The 24,738-nt window shown below is 44.9% G+C and overlaps 1 protein-coding gene across 2 annotated transcripts in view; it reads left to right on the forward strand.

Annotated features, from left to right (window-relative positions):
- Window positions 1-1,265: 1,265 nt before the first annotated feature.
- PDILT (protein disulfide isomerase like, testis expressed) overlaps window positions 1,266-24,738 on the forward strand; it is a 40,441-nt gene continuing 16,968 nt past the window's right edge. For both annotated transcript variants that reach the window (XM_059415963.1, XM_059415964.1), the window contains exons 1-3: window positions 1,266-1,446; window positions 11,384-11,592; window positions 19,553-19,759. In XM_059415963.1, coding sequence (XP_059271946.1) covers window positions 11,391-11,592; window positions 19,553-19,759 — 409 coding nt within the window. In that variant the 5' untranslated portion in view covers window positions 1,266-1,446; window positions 11,384-11,390. The remainder of the gene's footprint in view (window positions 1,447-11,383; window positions 11,593-19,552; window positions 19,760-24,738) is intronic.

Genomic DNA, 24,738 nt, shown 5'->3' on the forward strand with positions numbered 1-24,738 from the left:
GGGAGCTTCAGGCTCACTTACTGTTCAAAGCACCTTCCTTAGCTATCCCTGGAAGTGGCTCAAAGTCCCTCCAATGGAAGAGAGGATGCTTATGTATCAGCTGCCTCTAGTTAGCACCACACTGGGTGTTGGTCCTGCACTGTGTTTTGTTCCCCTTGTAGCTCTGGCTCATTTCCTGGCCAGGTCAGGGTGGCCCATTTCTAGGAGGCAGCTCCTCTCCCTCCCCACCAAGTGTGGCCACAGAAAATCACCTCTTTGGCCTTCAAATTCCATTTCCCCTCAATGCCCAGGCTTCTGCTGGGTCCCAGGCAAACATTCTCATCTGCAAATCTGCAGTCAGAACTAAAGATACAATCTCTACTCTCAGGAAGGTGGATGGACAGATGACCTGCTCTTCAGGCAGCCTGATTTCAATATCATTGTTGTCCATTAGTATTTGGTAAGAATCAGGCAGCACAGAACTTGGGGCTACAAACTGACAAAAATGATGATGCTAATAATAACAATAACTGCCTTTTATTTTGTCATTCAACAAACATTTTGGAGCACCTGTTACCTGCTAGGCCAAGTAAATTATATGGAACTTAGAAGGTGATTAGTTCTGTGAAGAAAAATAAAGCCTAGAAAGAGACAGAAAGTACCCAAGAGTGAGCTGGACAAGTTAATGGTTTTAACAAAGGAATAAGAAAGACCCAGGCTGAGAAGGTGGTATTTGAGCAAAATGATATTTGCAGGACATTAAGAGAGTGAACCTGAATACATCCGGGTTTAGAGCTCGCAGCAGAAGAAACCACAATTATCCCTAAGATGAAAATGTGACAGTCATACTGGAGAAATGACAAGAAGGGAGTGGGACAGAGACCAGGAGGTGGGACAAGGGCCAACTTTCTGCCCTCCAGGTACCCTGTGGCTCACTTGGCTCATGTTAGCTGGGCTAATCCTTTCAACAGCCCTATGAGCTATACCATTTTACATGTGAAAATGTGACTCCAAAAGGGTAAGTGACATGGCCAAGGCCACACAGCTAAGAGGAACAGAGCTGGGACTCAGATTCTAATGTTTAGGCACCGAGTTCAGAGCCCACCCTACCATGCCCCTCCCGGCATCCCAGGCTGTGATTTGTTTCTGGCCCTCCTGTGACCTCCAGCCCCACTACTGTCCTTTGACACAGGCAGGTCAGGGCCTTCTTACCCAACAATAACCATTCTTCTCCAGGGCCACCCTGGAGAATCCCAGAACTTGGAACACTGTGGTTCAGTCTGCTGCAGTCCCTGCGTGCCCAGTAAGGACGGATTTCATTTCTGCCTCTGGATTTCTTCAGAACACTCAGCTGCCTGCGGGTCCTTCTGGGTTGCAAAGGGAAGCTCGGAGCCTGCTCTTCAGGCCACGACCTGACTTCCGTCCTCAAGTCCCTAGCAGGCCCGAGTGTAACCAGGCTTCCTACAGGTATGGGCTTGAGTGAATATGGCAATTCTGACCACAGGGCCTTGCTGGGCTGCCTTGCTTCTGCCAGGGTGGTTACAAATACAGTGTGGTTTACTGCGTAGATGGCTACATGTTAGTATTACCTAAGAGGCTTAAAAAAAAAAAAAAGATGCCCAGACTCAAACCATAGATATCAATGAAATTAGAACCTAGTATGTTTGGGTTTGAGCATCAGTATTTTTTTGAGTTTCCCCAAGAGATCCTAAGGTGCAGTCATGATTGAGAATCACTGAAATTGACCCTAGGGTTTGTGTGAGAATTAAATTAGATCATTTGTTCATTCATTAATTCAAACACATTCACTGAGCTCCAGATCTGGACAGGCACTGTTCTAGGAGGTGGGGAAACAGCTGTGAAAAAAGGCACTTATATCAAGAAGTTTAGAAACACAAACGATAACTACTCAGAAAGAATAAAACCAGATTTGGAGCAAACGGGTAATGTGGCCAAGAGTGGTAGAGGCAGAGGTGGCAGTAGGAAGACAGAGCCACATAGGAGGACCCTTTCTTGGAGGGACTGGTATTTATGCTGGGACCTGAATAACCAAAAAGGGCTGCAGATCAGGGAAAGGGTGTTCCAGGCAGAAGCAAAGGTCCCAGGCAGAGTGTGCCTGAGAAAGGGAAGGAACCAGCGTGGCGGACACGCTGTGAGTGGGAGGGAAAGCAGAGCACTGAGGTCAGAGGGTGAGGATGACGGGGTGCAGGGATGTCAGCGGACCGCATGTGAGGGCAGGCCCCTGGGTGCTTCCATCAGAGAGCGGTGTGATCTCAGCAATGTTTTAGAAGGAAATCTCTAAATTCTATGTGAGGAATGGATTGGGGGAAGGCAAAAAGACTAAGCAGAGAAGAGGCCACTACTCTGACCAGACCAGAGACAATGGTGGCCGGGACAGGGGGTTGTTGGTGGTGGAGACATTCAGTGCTCAGAGCACTGGCAGCTGGTAGCAAAGCCTCTCCGTATTAGCTGCTATTACTTATTCTTAATCATAAACGTTTCCTATCATGGCACTCCTCTGCATGTGGGGGGTTGGTTAGAGATGCCAGAACTAGGCTTGGAATGTGTGTGGCTGGGGCTGAGAGCTTCCCAGAGGGACACAGAGGAGCCACCAGTGTTATCAGGCCAGAGGGGTGGGTGCAGGGAGAGGCTGGGTTCCTGGGCAGGGACAGGGGTCCAGGTGGGGCTGGGGGCACAGTGACAGGGGTTGGAACCAGAATGGGGTCCAGAGTTTGAGGGGGATCCATGTGATGAGCTGATCTGTGGCCAGAGATGGTCTCGGAAGAGAGAGCAAGGGGCCGTGTGTGGAAAGGGGGTGGGGGAAGCCGGGAGAAAGAGAAAGAACCTGCCCCCTCTCACCCTTTTCCCAGCAATACATACAGTTCATTTCTTTGCTCCCTTCAGTGTGTTGAACAAAATAAATTTTAAAGACCTTATTGGCTTTGTTCAATGACTTATGGATCAGGCAGCATCCCATCTAGCAGACAGAAAGGAGCTCCGAGGAGCTGTACAGAACTAAAGACTTCTATAGGCTGAAGGGAGCCGGAACAAGGAAGTTACACCAGACAAAAAGTCTCCTTGGTAATTACAAGGTCGCTTTCCTTTAGGGGGTGGCAGATGATCTAGCTGGTGCCGATCAGGTGACTCCTGACTGAGTGGTTTAATATTCCATTTCTGGAGAGCCAAAGACTGTAATTAAGTTAAGTCTCCGTTAGGTGACATGGTACTCACCACAAGTAACTCCATTTGGGGCCTGTCGTCTTGTTTTTAACAAGTCAAAGAGCAAATTCTGAGTGATGCTGCTTGTGGTCGCCGTATTTAAAATGTCAAAGTGCTCCCTTTCGCCTTCTCACATTCAAATCTTTCCTGATGGACTTTTTCTCCTTAGCACTCATCAGCATCTGACATATCTAATGTATTAGAATATCTAATATATTCTATTTCTTTAGCTCACTTGCTATGTTCCTCTCTTGCAGAGTGTAAGCTCCATGAACACAAGGGGTACTGTCTATTTTGCTTACTTTTCTATCTCCAGTGTCTGGAATGGTACTTAGCATGTATTTATTAAGACCTCAAGATATATTTGACCTTGTTATATATATCTGAATGAATGAGTGAATGAATGAATGAACGAATGAGTGAATGAATAGGAGTTGTCAACCAGGGTCCACAGGAGTCTGACCATGGAGGGATTTCCCCGCCAGCTGGGGGGCTTGGTCTCCGTGTGAGGCTCAATCACTGGAGGCCTTCTCGGCTTGTACTCATTTCTGCCCAGGTTAGCAGGAAACCTGCTACCTCCTTGGGGCCTCCCACTGCCCCATCTCCATGAACTGATCAGGAACCACTGAGAATACTCTTTTTGTTTGGTTCTTTGTTTAAAGATTTTTATTTATTTGTCAGAGAGATTGAGAGAGAGAGCGAGCACAGGCGCGGGTAACAGCAGGCAGAGGGAGAAGCAGGCTTCCTGGTGAGCAGGGAGCCCACTATGGGACTCCATCCCAGGACCCTGGGATCACGACCTGAGCCAAAGGCAGATGCTTAACCAACTGAGCCACCCAGGCATCCCTGTTTGTTTTTTTATAAGTATTCTTCAGTTTTTTATTTATATATTATTTTTATTTAAGTATAATTAACATACAGTATTATATTAGTTTCTGGTGTACAATATGATTTAACATTTCTACACATTACTCAGTGCTCATGATGATAAGAATACTCTTAAATCTCCATCACCTGTTTCACTCATCCCCCCCCCCCCCGGCCAACCTCCCTTCTGGGAACCATCTGTTTATTCTCTGTGTTTAAGAGTCTGTTTTTGTTTTCTTTTCTTTGTTTATTCATTTGTTTTGGCTCTTAAATTGCATGTATGAGTTAAATTCTATGGTATTTGTCTTTGTCTTTGACTTATTTCACTTAGCATGTTACCCTCCAGAGCCATCCATTTTGTCGCAAATGGCAAGATTTCATTCTTTTTTGTGGCTAATATTCCATTGTTTGTGTGTGAGAGTGTGTGTGTGTGTGTGTGTATACCACATCATCGTTATCCATTCATCTATGGATGGACACTTGTGTGGATTTCAGATCTTGGATTGTAAATAATGCTGCAGTAAACATAGGGGTACATTATCTTTTCAAATTACAGTTTTTGTTTTCTTTGGGTAAACACCCATTAGTGGAATTACTGGATCATACAGTGATTCCAGTTTTAACTCCTTGAGAAAACTCTGTATTGTTTTCCACAGTGGCTGCACCAGTGCACATTCCCACCAACAGTGTACAAGGGTTCTTTTTGCTCCACATCCTCACCAACATCTGTTGTTTCTTGTCTTTTTGATTCTAGCCATTCTGACAGGAGAGAGGTGATACCTCATTGTGGTTCTGATTTGTATTTCCCTGATGATGAGCAGTTTTGAACACCTTTTCATTTGTCTATTGGCCATCTGTATGCAGGAATATTCCTGTCAAAAGCCTGAGAGGAGAATGCAATGGGGAGCCAACAGTAGCTGTGACTGGCCTGGCTGACCTTTAGATGACTTACTGTTCACTCTAGCTGGATGACTCATCTGGGTTGATTTATTTGACTGTGTGGTTCTCAACCTACAGACTGTAAGAACTACCTGGGGCTGTCAACGACAACACATGGATCTCATATGGATCCCAATTTCTTTAAATTATGAGATAACTAGGGTAATTCTCACATTATCTGGATATTTGATAAGAAACTATCATTCAGGGTGCCTGGGTGGCTCAGTGGGTTAAAGCCTCTGCTTTCGGCTCAGGTCATGATCCCAGGGTCCTGGGATCGAGCCCCACATCGGGCTCTCTGCTCAGCGGGGAGCCGCTTCCCCTCCCCCCCCCCGTCTCTCTCTGCCTGCCCCTCTGCCTACTTGTGATCTCTGTCTGCCAAATAAATAAACAAGATCTTAAAAAAAAAAAAAAAAAAAGAAGCTATCATTCATCCTGTTAACTAAGACAATGGTATGGCGGTTATCTTTTAAAAAAACAAACTCTATCGGGGCGCCTGGGTTGAGTGGGTTGAGCCACTGCCTTCGGCTCAGGTCATGATCTCAGGATCCTGGGATGGAGTCCCACATCGGGCTCTCTGCTCAGCAGGGAGCCTGCTTCCCTCTCTCTCTCTCTGCCTGCCTCTCCATCTACTTGTGATTTCTCTCTGTCAAAAAAATAAATAAAATCTTTAAAAAAACAAAACAAAACAAACAAAAAAAACCCAAACTCTATCTTTTAGAGATTCATAGTGAATTATTTATGGATGAACTAATGTAACACATGGACTGGCTTTCAAATAGGCCTGGACAGGGAGTGATGCAACTAAGACAGACTGGCAGTGACAGTAACCCAAGTTGAGTGACAGGTATGTTAGGGCACATTAACTGTTTTCCCTATTTTTGCATACAATATTTTTTCCAAAAGAAAGTTTAAAAAAAAACCATTTGGGGAGCTTTTAAAACATATAGATAACTGGGCTGCACCCTGAGTGATTCTGAATTAACGTCTGCTTGAGGCCTGGCATCAGTACCGTTTTTTAAGCTTTTTAAAGCTCCCAGTGAGATAAATGTATATCCCGGGACAAGAAGAGCTACTGGAGCACAAGTTCTTGATCGTATCCTTGCAACTACCCTGAGAGGCAGGCATTATTCACGCAGTCTACAGATGGAGACGCTAAGCTCTGATAGTAAACTCACAAACTTGAAGGAGTCCAAGATGTGAGGGGGGAGTGCAAGGCGAGGGCATGTGAGCAGTGTGGTGTGGTGACTTAGACCCGAGGTTTGCAAACTTTTTCAGGAAAGTGCCAGATAACAAATATTTTTGGCATTGCAGGCCTACATATCATCTCTGTTGCAACTATTTAACTTGGCCATTGTAATAAAAAGCAGCCAAACAATACCAAAAGAATGGGTATGGCTGTGATCCAGTAATACCGTATTTACAAGACTTGGCCATAGGCCAGTTTGCTGGACTCTGGTTTAGACCACAGACTTTGGGCTTAGATGCACCTGAGCCCATGTGTTCCTTCCATCTGCCTGCTGGGTCGTCTTGTAAAAATCTCCACCTTCATGAAGGGAGCATCATAATTTTACCTACTGATACAAGAAATGGGGTTTGGAGCCAAGAGCCAAGAAGGAATTCTTGAGACGTCTTTGGTGCAAAAAGGTGGTTTTATTATAGCATGGGGACAGAACCCATCAGCAGAAACGAGCTGCCCTGGGGTCATGAGGAATGATCAATTATATATTTTCAAGCTGGGAGAAGGTTAGGGATAGCTTAAGTGTCAAACGAATTTTGGAAGCAAGGTTTCCAGGACCTTGAGGAGGCTAGCTACTGTTAGGAAAAGATCACTTATTACTATCTAGTAAAACCTCAGTCATGAGACCCTTCAGATGTTCACCGGTGAGTCATATGCTTGGAGGAGGATTTTCAACACGTATCCTGGGGGGCAGAGATAAAGGACGTTTCCAAAGGAATTTCTGTATATTAAATTAGGCTCTACAGGACCCTGGGATTGGGCTAAGATTGCCTTTGTCCTTCGTAAAATATTAACACCAAGGCAGCTGAGTTCCTAGAGGAATGTCACTGTTTCAAGACCTGGTTAATGAATGGACTATAAGTAGTAAAGAAATTTAATTTTTCTTTTGCCTTTGCTTCCCACATCACCTACTTCATAGACATGCTGTGATGATTAACAAGATGGTATGTGTAAAGCTCAAATACTAGCTTCATACATGGTGATAGGTACTTAGCATTATGGGCTGGCATGTTACTAGGTCAGCAATGGTCAGCAGAGAGTTGAAGCTGGGGTTTCAGTGCAGAGGAGAAACAGGGTAGGGCCCCTGTGATACTTCGATTTTTAAGTGTTAGAAAACAAAATTCAACCCAGTAAATTTTAAAATCTAATTGGCTTTATTAACCAATTCACAAATTGGGTAGCATCCTATCCAGCCAGTAGAGAGATGCCCCTAGGGGTTGTACAAAATGGAAGATGGTTATAGGCAGGAGGGTGGGGGAAGATATTAGCAAAAGGAAGGACTTTTTCAGGCAAGAACATCTTGTTTTGTGGGAGAAGGGAAAGGCAGAGATTTTGTTTGTCTTTTGGGTTTTTTTCATCATGCAGATTATCTTACTAAACAAGAAATTTGTTACTTGCTTACTAAGCAAGAAATTTATCTTGCTAAACAAGAAATTTCATGTTAACTTTTGTAAGGTTATATTCCTGGGATAAGCTGAAACTATAACTGAGTCTTGTTTGCCACTGGCAAGGGGAGGGGCTCAAATTATTCAATTTGGGACTTTTTTCTTTTTCTGTTTTAACGTAAGGAATATATATTTGGGCATTCAGATGACCAAATACATTTCTCATCTAGATTTGGTCTTCATCCATAATTCCTGGCACACAGCTCTCAAAACAATTGGAATTTCCTGAGCAATAAAATAAGAGCAATGGAGCATCTTTTGTTACAGCATTTGATCTCATCCGCAGTTCCTGAAAAACACTTCATTCAGAGCATATACCATGGGGGACTCAAAACCTCTTTCTTTCAAAACAAAAACAAAAACAAAAACAAAAAACCCACAATCCATTTCTGTAACTCAAGTAAGTGCCTGATTCCTGCTATGAGTTTCAAAAGCCAGTTTTACAACCCCAAATCAAAAATCTGATTCTGTTCTCTGCTGCAGGCTCAGCCCTGCAATGATGGAAGGTAAAGGGTATCAGGGTGGGGAGCCTCTGTTAACGTCTCAAAATATTGTTCACGGCATCCATTTTTTAAAAAAAAGATTTTATTTATTTTAGAGGGCATGCACATGTGGGAGGGGAGATGGAGAGGGAAAAAGAGAGGGACAAGCAGACTCTGTGCTGAGCTTAGAGCCCCATGCGAGAATCAGTCTCATGACCCATGAGATCATGACCTGAGTTAAAACCAAGAGTCAAATACTTAACCTACTGTGCCACCAAGGGGCCACAGAGAGGCAGGATATCACTGTGGTTAGGGCATGGATCTGTAGCTAAAATGCCTGCCCCCAAATGTGGGGAGACGAGGGGGTGGAAGCTGGCGGCATAGGGGTTGAAAGGACTCAGCTAAGGCAGGACAAAGTAGACAAATTTACTGAATACACCACCACAAGGGAGCAGTGGGCAGGACAGCAGAGAAGAGGCTGTCTGCAAGGAAGCAGTGGGTGGGAGCTGTTTTTAAAAAGTAAATATGAGAGGCACCTGGGTGGCTCAGTGGGTTAAAGCCTCTGCCTTTGGCTCAGGTCATGATCCCAGGGTCCTGGGATCGAGCCCTATATCTGGGCTCTCTGCTCAGCAGGGAGCCTGCTTCACCTCCTCTCTCTCTGCCTACTTCTAATCTCTGTCTGTCAAATAAATAAATAAAATCTTTAAAAATAAACAAATAAAAAATAAAGAGGAAATATGAGGCATTAGGGCGACGTGGAATTCCCTCTTGTTTGGCAACTGTGTCTGGTTGTAAGGAGCCCATTGATTAGTTAGGGCCTATGGATATTCTGAGGTGGGTCATTTAATGGGCCTGTCTGTATTCAGCCAGGGGGTCGCTATGGTCTCTGTCTATATTCCATTGCTCAAGGCTGTCTGCCTAAAAGTGGCCTCAAATGGCACCTGCACCCCAATGTTTATAGCAGCAATGTCCACAATAGCCAAGAAATGGAAAGAGCTCAGATGTCCATCAACAGATGAATGGATAAATAAGATGTGGGGTGTGTGTGTATGTATAATGGAATACTGTGTGTGTGTATGTGTGTATACCTCTATCTATATATCTATATATATAAACTGGAAAACTACTCAGCCATCAAAAAGAATGAAATTTTGCCATTTGCAACAATGCGGATAGAAATGGAGGGCATTATGCTGAGCAAAATATGTCAGAGAAAGATATGATTTCACTCATATGTGGAACTTAAGAAAAAACATATGAACATAGAGGAAGAGAAGAGGGGAAAAAAACGTGAGAGGGAGGTAAACCATAGGAGACACTGAGCTGGAGAAAATAAACAGAGGGTTGCTGGAGAGGAGGTGGGAGGGGAGGATGGGGTTACTGGGTGATGGGCATTATGGAGGGCACTTGATGCAATGAGCACTAGGTGTTATATGCAGATGATGAATCACTAAATTCTACCCCTGAAATTAACATTACAGTATATGTTAACTAAACTGAATTTAAATAAAGAGTTTCTTTTTTTTTTTTTTAGTTTTTTTATTAACATATATTATTAACCCCAGGGGTACAGGTCTGTGAATTGTCAGGCTTACACACTTCACAGCACTAACCCTCCCCTTTGTAAACAACAGCACATACCCTCCCCATTTTAAACAATATTAAATAAATGAACAGATATGGCCTCTACACCTACTAATTGTGTGATCTTGGGCAAATGATTTAACCTTTCTGTACCTTATTTTATCCTCATTAAAAGAGGATTACAATAGTACTATCCTTACCTCCTAGGGTTGTCATAAGAGACACGACAGTGTGGAAAGCACTAGAACAGTGTCTGGCACATTACAAGAATGTTAAGATACAGGTACTCACAAAATTTAGCTTTAAAGCTGGCCCCAATTCTCTATATTTTAGGCCAAAAAATTACACTAGATCTATTTTTTAAAAACCTTCAGATAGTTTGACAATTTCCCAGGCAATTATAAAGTGTTTATTCATTCATTCACATATTTATTCATGCCACTTGTTCATTTTCCTACCACAATGCCAGGTGCTAGGCTACAGCAGTCAACAAAGAAATGAAGATCCTCATAAATTTAATATGAAGGTGTGACCTAGAATACTGCTATAGGTCTTCTTATTTAAGACACTCATACAGTCTATGTTACATGGAGAAACAGCTCTATGATTGAGGAGTATTTATGAAGATCTGAGGAGGTGATTCTATGCTCTAAATTATTCGGGAAGACATAATTAAGTAAAGTCAGAAAGGAAGCTTCTGATCCAGACCATTCTAACAGTTAAAAATTGTAAAAAAAATAAAATAAAATAAAATAAAAAGTAAGGAATTAGAACAGAAATCATGTCATAGATCTAAAATGTACTTTTATACTTTTATAAGACATATATAGGATATATTTCACATATATAGGATATATTTCATATTATTAAGAAAAACAGAATGCTGACCAATATGCATTAGCTGACTCTATATATGTTTAAAATCATACACTCAAATAGTATGCATTTATTTTGGAATTTTCAACATGTGTAGGAATTCATTTCCAACTATTAATAGGTTTCTCAGAGTTGAGATTATGAGAGAGATTTTATTTTCTACTTAACATATTTTCATTGTATTATTTGGGATTTTTACAAGTGTGATTTATAGTTATGATTTTTAAAATATCAACAGTTGAGAAAAGTTGTTCAAATATCAAATGAGGTGTATGAATAGGAAGTGAAGTAGTGAGCTTCCCACCATAAGAGGGCATTCAAGTAGGGGGCTGGAGGAGCATGAAGCAGAGGCCATGATGGGGAATTGGACCAGTTATCTCTGAGGCTCAGAGGCTTACCCTAGGACTCTGGAATGGGACTCATCTCTCCGAAAGTCTCACCTGTTGTCTGGGGAGCCAGTGGGCTCAAGTGGCTGGTGTGCAATTTGGATTCTTACTGCTCTGAGTGGAGCCCTGTTTCTCTGAGCTATCCCTATGCAGTTTACACAGGGAGTGAGCTTATGCTGACACTTTGTCTCTTTTCCAGTGCCTTGCCAAGCTGCAGGGACTACTAGGGAGGGAGTGGGCCATGCTCAGGCCATGTTCTCCATGCATAAACTGGGTAGGCAGGGAAGGTCTGGGGGGAGAAGTAATGACATGGTGCCGTGCCACCTATGCTGATATGGGCTCTTGTTCCTCTCTGTGCTCCTGAAGGATAACCATGAAGCTGCTATGGATGTCCCTGCTGCTCGTGGCCTTTTGCATCTCCACTGTCTGGGGCTTGCCAGAGGAGGACATCAAGGAAGCCAGCATCAACATATCCCAGCCCATGCATATCATGGAGGAAGGCAACCTGCTAGTGCTAACACCTGCTGGCCTGACCCAGATGCTGAACCAGACCCGCTTCCTCATGGTGCTTTTTCGTGAGTGTCCCCCACTCCTCAGTGGTGGGTGAGGGGTGGGGTGAGATCTGCCTCCATGCTCCTGGCAGCCAGAAGAGTTTGACATATTGTTTAACACACAAGAACACATATTATTAACATACTTAATAAGTATATACTCCCAATCTCAATTTCCAGATGAGAATACTAAGGTCCAGGGAGGTTAAGCAATTTACAAGACACTACACTGCCACTTTAGCCTGGGCACATGGGAGATGACCAGTAAATGAGCCCTCATCCTGCTGTGGCACTGGGGCACAAGACAGATCATCAACTTTCTGTCAGGCAGGACTGGGTTCAGCTTCAAGGAATAAAGAATTGGCTAATGAGGACTTAAATCCAAGAATTATCTCATATGCTCAAATGCAGACCAGGCATATGCAGTCAATGCCTGCCTTAATCACACTGCACTTTACAGGAGCCTTGAAACAGCCTTTGATTCAAACACAACCTGAAGCCGGGCTGGCTGAGAGGCAGCCGGATGGTATAAATTCTTCCTGACACTAAACCACCAGGAACAGCTTTCTCTTCTGGGCAGCAGAGCCAACAATTTCCTGCCTGGGGCTGATTTATGGACTGTTTGCTCAGGTTAATGTTCCAAGGACACCTGGTTCCCAAAGCCAATAGGAACTTGTCCCCTTTGGAGCCCTAACCTGACAACCTCTACCCTTTGGTGCCCATGAGCTCACTGTCTTCTGGTTCCCTTTGATCTCTCTGGCTTACTTCTCAGGTCTTTATGGCTCCTCCTCTTTCCCATAACCCCGAAATCAAGGATGTAATAGGCAGCTCATGGACTGAAGATGCCCAGGACGGGGATTATGTATGGGCCATACAGTGTTTTAAAAATTGAGACATTTCACAATTAAAGTTGAATTTACATCTGCTCTTGAAGAAACAAGATCTAGAGGCACAGGCCCACATTCTTGCAAAGTGACAAATAGCTGGAACTGAGTAATGATTTTTCCTTTTCATCAGAAAACATGCCAGTGAGTTTGCCACATCCCTACCAAGCCAACCCCACACGGTTACAGACCCGGCCTCACCCCTGTAGCATTTGAGTGTGTATCCCCCATCTGAAATTCAGGCCTCTCGTCCCTTCTGAATTGGTACAATCTCTCTGAGTGGTGTCATGTCAGTGGGGGAGTTTGGGTATGCGACAATCTCAGAAACTCGGTTGTCCTGGGTCCCAAAGCCGCCTCAGCTGGCTTGTGTAGCCGCTTTATAGCAACATGAAACAAAAATACTCTTTTTGTGCCCTTAACCTTGATGGTTCCCAGAAGGGAAAATCTGACCGGGTCATTTTTGTTTCCATCCCACACAGAGTATGCCTGATGCATAAAATTTCACCCCAGCAGTTCCAAGCTTCTGACCTCTATGTAGCCCAGGCTGTTAATGGTCTCTTTCACTATGCCTGGGTGCACGCTGGATTTTACTTCAAGCCTATGGAACAAGACCTTGTAGAGGTGATCTGGTTTGGGCCATTTTCTTTACATAAGCCAATGAGCGGGGCAGGCCTTTCCGGTTTGCTGACTGCCTCCTAGAGCTGATTCCCCACATCCTTTATCCACCACCCACACATCTGTTTCATGGTTCCCTTCCGGGAAGAACTGAGAACCTGCAGGTCTCCTCTGCCTGCTGCAGAATTGTAAGCTAATGGTTAGCACAGATCAGAGATCCAAGAAGAATACATCCATCTTCTCTTTTTTGCTGCAGCCCTAATCTCTGATCCTGGCCCCTTGATGTTGAAGGAACTAGAGCCACACACTGTGCATGACACAACGCACATGTCAACACACACTTACCCTCCAAAAACGATGCAGCAGGTAGATGAGACAGAGGAACCTGTCCTGTTTGCATGAGAATGCAAACCTCTGCCCCTGACTGTATTAATCAGGGCAGAAGGGGGAGCCCATGGCTCTTCACAGCCTTAACTGACATAACTTGGGGATTGACACTGAATCTAGTGCTACAGAGAGAACCAATCAATTCTACATTCTTTAATGACATTAAATGAAAACCAATTTGAATACTTGAAACTTGAAGCATTCCCACTAGCCGGTATTTCAAAGCAGTAAACACCAGCAGAGATTTTATTATCTAAAAGAGACACTCAGGCTCATTACATTTGAGTATCTGATTCCTTCCAATATATGGTTTAAAACAAAATGAGTTCTCCAAAACTGGCAGGCCTTCTAAAGTGACCTTTGGAAAAACTAATTACTTGGAGAAAGCATTATAAATTTTCTTTTTTCCTGGGAATAAACAAGCTCCTTACAAAAAGGATTTTTCCAATATCGTCCCAGGGACATACTGTATAGTAACTCTCAAATCTTTAGCGGCTGTCTACGTTCTTAGCTCTCTGAGGACTCCAGGCTCAAGAGCCAGTGGTCGGCGGGACTACTTCTTATGTGTTCCTCACGTGTCTCAAATTCCACATGTGCTCAAAATAAGAACTCAGCATTTTTTATTTGATCCCTATAACTTGCTTTGTCTCACACCCTGCCTTAACTGACAGCAGCTCTCTCTACCCAATGTCAAAATCAGAAATCTCAAGGTCATTCTTGACTCCTCTCTATTCTCCATCTAACTTGTCACTAGGCCCCATTGAAACCACTCCTAAAGCCCTCTGCAATCTCCAGTTTTCCCAGCCCCTTGCCACTGCCTTCGTTCCAGCCAGGGTTTCCCACCCTAAACACCACAACAGCCCCCTAGAGCATCTGCCCATCTCCCCCAAAGCTATCCCTACAGCACACCCAGAAATTTCTTTTTTCTAAAAAGCAAGTCTGATTGGGTCACCTCCTGATTAAAAACCCTCAGTGATTCTCTAAGACTCCAAACTCCTTAACATGGCTAAAGAATCCTCTGCTTGGCCAGATTCCCCACTTCACATGAGAGCTACATTCTAGCTCTGGAGTAATTTGTGGTTGCCAGACAGATCACACTGGTTCAAGCCCCAGGACATTTACACTTACAATTCCCTCTGACCACAGTGTCCTTCCTACACTTCCTCGCCTGGATTGTGGTGTTTAAGCTCATGAAGCCACCTTGTCAGGAGGCTGTGTCCACACTCACTCCCACCTACACTGCTAGCAGGCCTTCTATGCTGATACAACCCCCTGGACCCTCCCTTTCATAGCATTTATCACACTGTACTGAAACTGCTTTCAAGCTTGTGGGCTCCCTGGGGGACAAGGGCCAAATCTCATTTACCTCTTGATTACTAACATCTGAGCTTGGTAGGCTTACATGAGATGTTGAATGAATGGCTGAATGAAATGAGCTTTCCTTTGACCCATAATGATCTGCACAAATGAGGAAAGGAGTAAAGAAGGTAGTATTCTTCAGGTTAACAGCACTATGGAGAAAAACAAAAAAGAGCAACAGAGAGACCAAAGACTTAGTGGAAGTTTATTTATATAAACTTATATAATTTACAGAGGGTGGCCTGGGAAATTTATTTATATAAATTTATATAGCGTGGTCTGGGAAAGTGACAATTCAGCAAAGACCTAAAGGCAGGAAGACAGCAACCTATACAGATAGCTGGTAGATGAGAGCATTCAGTCAGAGGGAACGGCAAGCGCAAAGGCCCTGGGGTGGGAATGTGCCAGGATGGCTAAAGCTGAGACGCTGAAGAAAAGTGGGAGATAAGATCCCAAAGGATGTATGGTCCTTTAGGCCCTTCAGGCCATTGTGATGGTCAGAGGAATTTGTTGGCTGGCACTTGAGGAACCAGAAGGGACTGATTACCATCCCAAAGTTTCTATCACCTGTGAGCACCTCTTTACACTATAATGGCCCTATGCGATGGGGAGAGGATTATTCTCAGAATATTTTTCCACACTTGATCTAGAGCTTGGTCTAAGCTTGGTTTCTCATCCTCAGCACTATTCACACTTCAGCTGGATGGACAATTCTTTGCTGTATGCGGGGGTGTGATGCATTGTAGGATGTTTGGTGACACCCCTGACCTCTACCCATTAGATGTTAGTAGCACTCTGGTGGTGACAACCAGAAAGGTCTCCAGATAGGGCCAAAGGTGCCCCATTGAGAACCACTGTCTAAAGAAAGGCAGACTCCAGCTCCCTGGGCTGAGAGCTAATTTCCAGTCCCTATAGTCTCACTTTCCCAACCACCAGCCCCTCCTCTGACTCACACTAGTTGCTCAGAAAAGGGAACCTGGGGTTATCTACTAAAAACCCAGGCAAACATTGATTCTAGGTCAGTTATCCATTAACACATCTACACATCCAGCAGATATTCAGAGAGCCATTTTCTCTTCTAATATGAGCCTGGGTCCCATTTGCTTACCCCCGAACCCACATGAGAGCCACACAATAGGCCCAGGCCTGTGCTGGATGACGTGGTGTTAGTCACACTTATCTCCCTTTCCCCAAGAACCAGATGTTCTGAGGATCCTGACATTTCCATTAAGACCCTCCCTTCCCTGAGAGAACCTGGTCAGGGCAAGATCAAGGGTTTTCCACCTGCGCCATCATAATGGTTAATGTTTTGGGGGCACTTCTGTGCCAGAGCTTTGCACACCTTGCCTTACTATGTAGGACCATCTTAAGGTATAGGATCAATTAATATCTCCATTCTGCAGATGAGGAAACAGAGGCAGAGAGATGTTTAAAAAACAACCTGCCTGGACCACAGGTGCTGTAAACCACCAGAACGGCCTCTGTTTTATGAAACGACCTAATGAAGTTCATGGACTACCATATGACAGGCAGACAAAGAGCTCTATCTAGATTGAGCTTAGGACACAAGGAAGGCTGTACTCGCAGGAGCTCTCTGCCTCCCACAGAGGGCTCCCTGCCCATCTACAACCCACTGGGCTCCACTCTGCCCAAGCAACAATGTACATGGGAATTGTTCCCGTCCCCAACCACATACTAGCTGTAAGACCTCGGGCTTCTGTTTCTTGTCTGTAACATTCCTCACCTGGAACGGCAGATAACTCAGAGGTGGTTCTGAGGATACCCAGGATAATGCATGTAACACTTAGCAACACGGTTGGCACAGTAAGTGCTCAATAACTTGTCATTGTTGTTACCTTGTTCTCATTACTGTCACCATCACCATCATCACCATCATCACCATCAATCAGCCATCTGGCTGCTCCTGTCAAAACCTCAGAGTCATCCTTGACTCCTCTTGTTCACTCACACTCCCCATCCAATCTACCATCTTATCCTCTCTATCCAATCTATCACCAATCATCTCCCCCTCCAAAATCTTAGACTCTGACTCCTTCTCACTTCCTCCACGACTACTACCCTGGCTCAAGCCATCACCAGCTCTCACCTGAAATATTACAGAGGCCTCCAAATGGTCTCCCTGGATCCACTCTCTTTCCCTTTTGTGGTCTAATGTTCATATAATATTCAGTACAGTCCAGTTAAACAGTAAGTAGGATCATAACTAATTCTGCCCGAACTCTCCAGTATCTTTCCACAACCGTCAGGGAGAGGGACCAAAATCTATTCAGTGGCCAACAAGTCCCTATGCTATCTAACCCCCAGGCTTCTCATTTTGCTCTAGGCCAAAGAGACTTCTAGTCATTCCTCAAACATGCTGTACATACTCGCACTTCAGGATCTTCGCACTTATGGTTCCCCTGCATGGAAACTCTTCCTCCACATATCCGGATACAAGCCTGCCTCCCTCACCTCCTTCAGTCTTAATTGAAATGTCTCTTATGGGTGAGGTCTCCTTCAGCCTACTTAAACTCAATCTCCTTGATACTCCTAACCTCCAGCTTTGCTTCTTGTCTCCATAGCACTTAGCGTCTAATATAGCATAAATTTTACTTCTTTTTTTAAAAAATATTTTTCTTTTAAGATTTTTAAAAATTTACTTGAGAGAAAGAGAATGAGGGTGAGACAGAGAGAGCAAGCCGGGGCGGGGGGGGGGGGGGGGGGGGGGGGGGGAGGGAGTAGCAGAGGAGAGAGAGAGAAGCAGACTTCCTGCTGAGCAGGGAGCCCAATGCAGGAATCAATTCCAGGACTCCAGAATCATGACCTGAGCCGAAGGCAGCCACTTAACCAACTGAGCCACCCAGGTGCCCATATTTTACTTCTTGACTTCTTTACTTTCTGTCTTCTCTAACACAAGCAGGGATTTTTATCCACTGACTATTAAATCCCCAGAACCTAGAACCATGTCTGGCACATGGAAAATCTTAGAAAAGATCTGTGGAATGAATGAGGAACAACTGGATGAATGGATTGGTGGATGTGTGCATAAATGTCCATTACTATTATTGTTAGATCCTATCCGGCTACCTTTAGGATCCCAGCATTCCTGTTGTCACAGACTATTTCTCTCACTTTCATTGCAGACACTCAGGAGCACTGGGCTGTGTGTGGAACCTCTAAATGCTCCAGCATTTGAACCATCATTCCATGTGTTTTTCTTGCTCTAAGTTGCCTAGAAATTCAGATTTGGATACAATGTCAATCAGTCACCATGAGCCACGCAGGGCCAGATCCACAAGGAAGCCCAGGGAGAGGCCTGAGGGCCGGAGCAACTGGCAACAGGCCAGTGCCTGCTGGCGATGATGGATGGGGGGTATCGAAGACAATGATGGTGACAAAGCAGGTGGTGGAGAGGCAAAAAGTCTCACTTCCTGTGCACTGATTGGGAATTTAATGAAAACAATCATTCACTTTCGGGTTCCATCGCAGGAGCAGGTGTACTGACTGACGCTGGAGCATGAGCCAGTTGTCCTGGAGCTGGCTTTCTGGGTTTTGCTTTACAAAAGCCCTCTCTGTTGAACTTGGAACTTGTTCCTTTTTACCTCCTCCAAGTGTGTTCCAGATAGACAGGTCAGAGGAGTGGGGACTGACACAGGGAATGCATTCTGACTTGAAAGGGAATCAGTGACCCCTTGCCCTGGCTTGACCCACCTGTTGCAGACATCAGGGCAGGGAGGGGCCTGCAATCTCTCAGTATTATCAGGAAGAGGGAAGGCTAATGTGAGCGCCTTTTAGTCCTCTCTCATTTAGGCCAGGAATCCCATGCCAGCTCCCTGAGGCCATTTTCCAGAAGGGGGCTCCCCACTTCTAATCCCCACCTCACTGCCCAGCAATATGAGGCACCAAGGAATCCTAATCGAGAGTGTGAGTTCTCTTTAATACCACTTACCCAAGGGATAGGCTCCGAGGGAGCTTCATAACCGCTTCCCACACCTGACCTGCCTTACTTGAGAGTTCCCTGATGTATTCATGCAGCGGGAGCAGCTCCATTTGGCCTGTAAGTCTGGAACTTTCCACCAGATGGCGAGCATGCTCCCTCATTCTTTCTCCTCTGACTTCTGACCATAAAAATTGTACAATAATAACAGTAGTAATAATAATGCATTATGTCCTTATCATGTGTCGGGCACTATGCTGAGAGTCGTCTACAAGTGCTGGGTAGACAGCATATTGAGTGGTTCCAGATCCTGGCTATATCTTTCACTGCCACAGGACCCCGGGCAAGTTGGACATTTTGCTTCCTACCAGTTTCCACATCTATAAAACTGAGATAATAACCATACCTATCCCACAGGGGTGCTGAGAGGAGTCTCCATCCACGGAAAGCTTTTAGAAATTAATAAGCTCTGTATAACTGGTTGTTAAATCTTACTTGGCTGAGAACTCTATGGGATAGTTGATAATATTTTTCTCATTTTACCCATGAAGAAAATGGGACTCACAGAGTTGGAATGAGTTGCCCAAAGTTGTATGGCTTCCAGTGTTGCTAGGCCCCAAGAACCCTGATGTGCTTCCCAAATGTCCAGTTAAATGAAACATGTGCCTCCCTCGCATCATGTTTTCTGAAAAATCTACTACAGCAGACCACAGTAGCCAAGCTGGTCAAACCCAGCCTCCTTCTTGGGAAATGGGGAGTGGGAGAGGCTCTAGCAAGTTCTGATTTATACTGGCTCTTTCAGACAACCCATCCTCCAAGCAATCCAGGAATCTGGCTGAGGAGTTGGGCCAAGCTGTGGAAATCATGGGCAAAGGCAAGAATGGGCTCGGCTTTGGCAAAGTGGACATCACGGTAGAGAAGGAACTTCAGAAAGAGTTTGATGTTAAGAAGGCCCCAGAGCTGAAGCTGTTTTTTGAGGGCAACAGGTCAGAACCCATCAGTTGCAAAGGTAAGAGTCCCTGTTCATCAATCAAGGCAGTGCTAGCTACGGAAACACAAACACCAGCATTTAGGTGGCTAACAGAACTACGAGTTTATTTCTTCTCATGTAGAACCCAGGTGGCAGCCAGAGGGTGGAGGTGGGTGGCTCAGCTCCACACAATTTTTCAAGGACCCAGGTGCCTTCTAGCATGCAGCAATATCTTCCCTTAGAGCCTCTGAAGCCCCTGCCATTTTCTCTATATCTAGCCAGCAGTTGGGGCAAGGAGGCAGAGGACTGCCACTGATGGTGCTCATGAGCCAGGCTTGGAAGTGGCAAACATGACTTCTCCATTGACCAAAATTCTGTTACATGGCCCCACTCAACTTAAAGGCTGAACAATATGGCCCTGATCTGTGTCCATAAGGAAAATACCATTTTGGTGAACACATAGCTGCCTCCACCAGAGCATACATCTCAGCTGGTGGGCCCTAGAAGCACCATGAAGTGGGATAGTGAGATGCATGGCTCATAAACTGCCAGAGACCAGAGAGTGAGATCCTAACTCCATCTCCCACTTCCCGCCCCAATCTTCACCTCCCGCCACAATCTTCTACTTTAGAATGGTTTTGACAGGGTCCCAGGCCAAGAAAAGGGGCTCTGGGAGATGAGAAAACAAGACAGATTTGGGACAGGGTGACTACCAAACACTGGAGCTTCTATCATCATCCACTTCATTAACTCATTCATTCACTTATTCATTACCTTTATTGAGAAACTAACATGTGTCAGTCCCTATCTTGGTATCAAAAATGCTGTAGCATTATGTGACTCAGTGTGGCACACGGTAGGTCCTAATTTTTAAAAATACTAAATATATAAATGCATAAATGTCCATAAAACTGATGGATGGATGGAATGAAACTAACAAATGCCAAGGTGCCCAGCACAGCCCACACTATGCTAGTAGAATGTTCCCATTATATGTGTGAATGACTGAATCAGGAAACTGAGATAGTCTTGCAGCATCTGGCATTTAGCAAGTCTGCAATAAGCCTGTTTGAGTTTTGTTGCAAAAACCAAAAGGGCCCAGAGAGAGCAACCTCCTGCAGGGGCTTGCAGTATGCCTTACAGTTCTAAGAGCGGACACAAGGGGGCAGGAGACACAGGCCAGACTCGCAGGGGAAGGTGCTGCAAAAGCGTCAACCTCAGCGCGCATTACATACAAGACCAGGCAGGGCAGTGGCTCCCAAGGACCTTGTGGGACCATGGTGGCAGGGGGCGGGGCAGGGCAGGTGAGGTCTGACTTCTCTTTGAAGCAATAAATGTGACAATGTGGCAACTTCCAGACTGTCTGGGCCCCTTCTGGTAGAAGCCAGTGCCTGGGACCCCCTCTGTCATGCAGGAAAGCTGCATCACCACCTCCCCTAGGAAGTCCCCTTTGACTGCCCGCATCAGGGTGTCTGTCCTCCTCGGGAGTTCCATAGCACCTGTGCTTAGTGCCCTCAAGGCCCTCACAGAACTGATTCTGTTCTTTGTTCTCTAGCGAGAGCACGGAGCAGAAGCTGATTTCACTTCTTTTCCTGGGTCCTCTGAAGAGGTTGCCCAAACTGGCAGGCACCAGCTGGCTTTAAATCCTTACCACACACCTGAAGGACAATCGCTTCCCCTTGTCAACTCTTATTTTCCTAATCTGTGAAAGGGAGATGGTGGGAGTATCTTCCTCCGAGGGTTACTGATGAAGTGAAACAAGATTGTAAGGCACAAGCCCTGAATGGATCTGAACCGTTTACTGTGCTCCATCACTATTCTGGGCCCCTTACATATGTCACAACAACCCAGCATGGCAGGTGCTGCACAGAGAAACTGCACAGGAAACTGCACAGAGAGGTGGAGCAACTTCCTCAAGGATCCCCAGCTACTAAGCACTGCAACCCACAAATGTTTTCTGCAAAGGACCAGATAATAAATATTTTAGGCCTTACGGGCCAATCTCTTTCGCAACTACTTAACTCTGCGAATACAGCGGGAAAGTAGTCCTATATAAACCACTGACTGCCAATAAAACTTTATTTACAACATCAACTGGCAGGACAGAATTGGCCCATGGGCTGTCATTGACCAACCCCTGCTCTACGGTGTGCTGCACTCAAAATAAATGGCAGGTGGGGCTCATGTTTTTATCAAACTATTACTTTTCTGACCCTTGCACAGTGCCTGCCTGCAACACTTAGGTTCTTCAGAATAGTTTTTGAGTTTGAATGGGATGGAACTGCAAGGACCCACTGCAGGCTGACTTGGGCTAAGGAGCCAGCCCCTATTTCTACTAAGCCTGACCATCCCTCCCTTTCTTTAGTGTTACCCCCAACTAGGGAAAGAGGCAGTGGGGTGCTAGGAGGGAGCCAGAGCCTAGATTTAGGACAAACACGAGTTAGAGAATTTGAGCCAGTCTTCCAACTTCTCATCTCCTAAACAGGATGACTAAGCCAGTTCTGCCAACCTGGCAGAGTTTCCCTGAGCTCAGAGGGGTGACAGAGCATTACTGGTCTCCTGCACCAACTTTTCTGAAAACCTTCCCAGGAGGCAAGTTGGGGTTTAGTCCTTGTTGGGTCAAAGCTAGAGTTCTGGTTCTCCTCTAGTCTCCCAAGGATTGATGATGGGAAACTTGGTCACGGCCCCCTCTCTGGAGGGAGGAAAACTCGGGTTGGCTCCAGGGCCTCAGTTAATGATGCATTCACAGCTTGTGCTTGGAAATATGCAGTAGAGGGACAGCCCCAGTCAATCATTGACATAGCGTTCACACCTCAGTTGTTACCCTGTCCTCTGGCTCAGAGCCAAGTGCCAGCGGAGACACCTGCCCAAGCGGGTCAGGGACCGATCTGCAGGCAATCAGGAACAACCTATTTGTCAAGTTCAGAGCTACCTCAGCCGCATAGGGTTCAGAGGGGCAAACAGAGCCCAGACATCCCAGAGAAGATGGCCTAAGATCGAATTCCCTCAAGCCAGCTTACGTTATGATTCACCCACCTCATCCATTTACCCTGTAATTATTTCTTGAGCATCTGGTATAAGCTGACATTACAGGCGCTAGTGAGCAAGCTAGCCAAAAATCATAATTTCAGAAAAAGACAAATTCAATGAAGAAAATGCAACAGGTCATAACCTAGAGAATGATACGATGGGGGTCTAAACCTCTAACTAAATAAGCCGGAGGAGTTGCCCCGACCACTGAGGAAAGGCAGCCCAGGCAGAGGGAGGACCGGGAGACATCAAAGCCTGGCGAGCAGGACGATGAGGGTGTGGCTGCAGCGCAGACTGTAGGAGACAGCCACACATAATGAGATCAGAGCAATGGTTCTGATCAGTTGAAATTCAAATGCATTTGGTGGGGTTTTGTTCACCTCTTTTGGTATTTTCAGGACTTTGGAACCTGTTCCTTCCAGAGCAGTTACAACATAATTTTTTTTTTCCAGACAAATGCCTATAAGATGAACTATTTCCATGATATGTGCTTGTTTCCTCCTGAAAGATGGCTGGGAACACTGAAAATAGAAACTCAGCCTTGGGGCTGAATCCAGGAGGCGAAGGGGACTGCAGGAGGGTGGAGGGCGGAGTGCTGTGATCTGGGAGCGGCAGGAAGTCTCCCCTCACCCCTCTCTGTCCCTTGAGGCCAAGACATCGTCCTTCTATGAACTTCTATGGGTCTGACTCATCGTGGCTTTTAAAATGGCCTAATCGGTATCTACTAAAACTAAACGTAGCATTCCCTATGACCAGAAATTCAACTCCTGGGCATGTACCCAAAAGAAGTGCATCCAATGTGCCCCCAGAGACATGCATGAAATTTAATTCTTAATAGCCCCAAACTGGAAACAACCCAAATGCTCACCAACAGAGGATGGATAAATAAATTATAGAATATTCATGCAACAAAATGCTACACAGCACATACAACAATATGGATGAATCTCATAAAGAAACAAAGCCTAGGCCCCAAAACACACAATGTGATTCCACCTGCATAAAGTTCAAGATCAGGCAGACTAATGCATGCTGTTAGAAGTTAAAATAGTGGTTACCCTTAGGTAGGGACAGGTGAGGAGCTGGGACGGGGCATAATGGGACTTCTGAGAGCCTGGTAACAGACTGCTCTTGAGCGCTGCGAAATGATCTGTCTCTTGACAGATCAATATCTGGGTGGTACTCAGGTCTGTTCATTTTGCAAAAATTCACCAAATTATGCATAATAATTTGTATACCTTTCTATATGCAAACATACTTCATTTTAAGTTTTGTAAATGGCCTAAGTTCTTAGGAAATGTAAGCGAAGATGCTGAAAAGAGTCCTTTTCAGTACATTTACCAACTCAACATGCATTCATCAAGCCCCATGCAGCAATCCAGCACAGGCTACCCGCTCCGACTGTTAACCTCTCCCTCTTCTTCCTTGTCCAGTTACAATCTTGCTGTTGCCTACTTATTAACTCCTATGCATCCTTCAGTATTCAGCTCCTAAATGATCTCCTCCAGGAAGTCCCCCTTGACTTCACAGTATAGGTCACATATCTTTGCTACAGGCTCATAGAACTTTGCTTTTGAGTTATTACTTTGGGTGTGATTATATACTTGTTTGTGTAATTACTTGACAACTGTCCTACTCAACAGAATGAAAACTGCAAAACAGTGGGAGTGTATTTGTTTCTGCTCACCATTACATCCCCAGGACCAAGTACAGCACTTGATAACATGATAGGTACTTAGTATATATTTGTCAAATGAATGAATGAGTGAAGGCATGAATAGCAAATGAAGAAATTCATTCAGTTTAAATGCTCCATTCTCTTCTATAGCAGTCTTTGACAGAAAATAATATTTTACATTATATACCATCATGTGGAATTGATGATCCTAGCAAACACATATCCATCTGTAGCCTAATGTAATTCTAGCACACTGTTAGGTCTCCCCAGATATGGTGTATGTTTCCCAATTTTAAAAGCTAAGATTTTT

The sequence above is a fragment of the Mustela nigripes genome, chromosome 11 (assembly GCF_022355385.1).
Source record: "Mustela nigripes isolate SB6536 chromosome 11, MUSNIG.SB6536, whole genome shotgun sequence".
Taxonomy (NCBI): Eukaryota; Metazoa; Chordata; class Mammalia; order Carnivora; family Mustelidae; genus Mustela; species Mustela nigripes.